Below are 2,012 nucleotides of genomic sequence, written 5' to 3'. Positions count from 1 at the left end.
CGAACCTGCATCTCTTGTACCTCCTGCATTGGCAGGCAGGTTCTTTACCACTAGCACCACCTGGGAAGCCCCCCTAGTTTATACCCTTCCTCTTTTCTTTATATAAACTATGAGGAAAACCTGGGGAGTTAGGAGTGGATTCTTCGGGACATGGTTTCACATTCTCCCCAGGATTAGCAGCTTCCTCAATAAAGCTATTTTCCTTTTAACTGACACTTGTCCCTCACCATTAGACTTTTGAAAAGAGGCAGCCAAACCTGAGGGAGGTTCCTAAATAACGATCCAGGAAGAGGACCTCATGACTTGTAAAGAAGAGGGAACTGGGAGCCCCTGAGCTGATCCTCAGTCCTTGAAAAAACCATGTGGGCCAAGAACACCAAGTCGACTACGTAAATCAGCAGGTTGACGGCTGTCAGGACGGCCACAGCCAGTTGCTGGTCCCAGGTGCACACAGAATAGACAAGCCCATCATCGCAGCGCGGTCGCTCGGGCTGGCCACCAAACTGCTCGTCAAACTGGTAGAGAGGCCAGAGGACCAGAGCGCTGGTGTAGAGGAGGACGGAGAGCAGGGTCAGCCCCAGAAGAAAACTGGGAAAGGCAACGGGCAGCCTGTTGTCACAGTCACACCAGTTCAGCAGGAGGGCCGTGGCTGCCAGGAGGAAGCAGATGGAGTACACGGCCACGCACCACACAAGGGCAGGCTGGTGCAGGTACAGGTGGCTGTCGATGATAAAGGCGAAGATGACACCAGCCACAAAAGTCTCCAGCCCCTTGAGCAGTCCTGGCACAGTGACCATGTAGCCAGTGATCACGCCGAGCCAGACCCAGGTCCGAGCCCAGGCCACTTCGCTGGCATAAGCCACAGCAGCAATGCAGGAGAATGCAGTGGCAGCGATGGCATGATCCTGGGAGCGGCCATGGGGGAAGAACCAGATGTAAGTGGTGGGGTAAATGATGGAGGCCGAGATGCAGAGGAGGGCAGCGTAACAGGCATAGGTGATGAGAAAGTTGTACCAGGAGAAGGGGAAGCGGGACTGGAGCCCACAGAACTCGATTATGAGGATGATGAGGGTCACAAGAAAGCAGAAGCACCAGATGAATATGGACCAGTTACTTACGGCCCCCATCCAAGTGCCCACACTGGCCACGAGGGAGAAGGCCAGGCAGGTGGAGAGCAGCTGCAACAGGCGGAGGAAGTAGCCCAAGAGGATTGCAGAAAGCAGGCCTGAGGATGAACACATGGTGATCATGAAGTCAAATCAGTCTGTCACCTGTATGGCAGTGGTCTTCCCTGAGGACCCATCAGAGAAAGACCCATCTCTGGAGGGGGATTAAGTCAGATGCCTGGAAAAGACTCAGAGTTCTGTGACTGCTGAAGCTCAGGATCTGTGAAGTTAGAACCAGTGGCTCAGACACCTGGATAACAGCACAACTGCTTCAGAATGATTCTCCCCACCCATCACCCTTGGCCTTGTCAGGAGACTTGTCTTATCCCAAACCTCACAGCTAGGTTAGGCATGGCATTAAACCATGAACATTTTTTTTTTTATTATTACTTTGTGGTACGTGCCGTATCTGCAGAAACACAGGGTAGGATGGTTCTTATCTACATTACTCAATATGTCTCTGAAAATTCAAAAAGAATTAAAAAAAATTCATTTGGCCTTTAATGTCATGGATTTTGCTACAAATTGGAATCTTGAATAAATATAATATTAAGTTAAAATAATTCATTTGGTAACAAAATTTTACCTCAACAGACATGAGACAATTTCTGATCTTTATTTCACTTAGTGTGAATGTTTAAACGTTTGGTTGAAGAAACACTACTGGGTTTGACTGTAAGGTGCTTTAAGACCCCAGGGGGTGTTATATCACACAGGGTAGATTCACCATGTTTCATGATTGAAGCTGAAAAATTCTGAATTCTGGAGGATATATGACCCCAAATGTTTCAGAAATGAGATACTGGATTGTACTATTAACTCCACTTTGCAGAGGAGGAAACAAAA

The 2,012-nt window shown here is 48.6% G+C and overlaps 1 protein-coding gene across 1 annotated transcript; it reads right to left on the bottom strand.

Moving 5' to 3' along the window:
* Window positions 1–296: 296 nt before the first annotated feature.
* On the bottom strand, window positions 297–1,241 carry LOC136147451 (myeloid-associated differentiation marker-like). Its single transcript, XM_065906875.1, has one exon. It carries the CDS (start codon window positions 1,239–1,241, stop codon window positions 297–299), a length of 945 nt encoding a protein of 314 aa, XP_065762947.1.
* Between the last annotated feature and the right edge of the window lie 771 nt (window positions 1,242–2,012).

This window comes from Muntiacus reevesi, chromosome 15 (genome assembly GCF_963930625.1).
Source record: "Muntiacus reevesi chromosome 15, mMunRee1.1, whole genome shotgun sequence".
Lineage (NCBI taxonomy): Eukaryota > Metazoa > Chordata > Mammalia > Artiodactyla > Cervidae > Muntiacus > Muntiacus reevesi.
The sequence above is the reverse complement of the archived record's forward strand: the minus strand, read 5'-3'. Positions and strand labels throughout refer to the sequence as shown.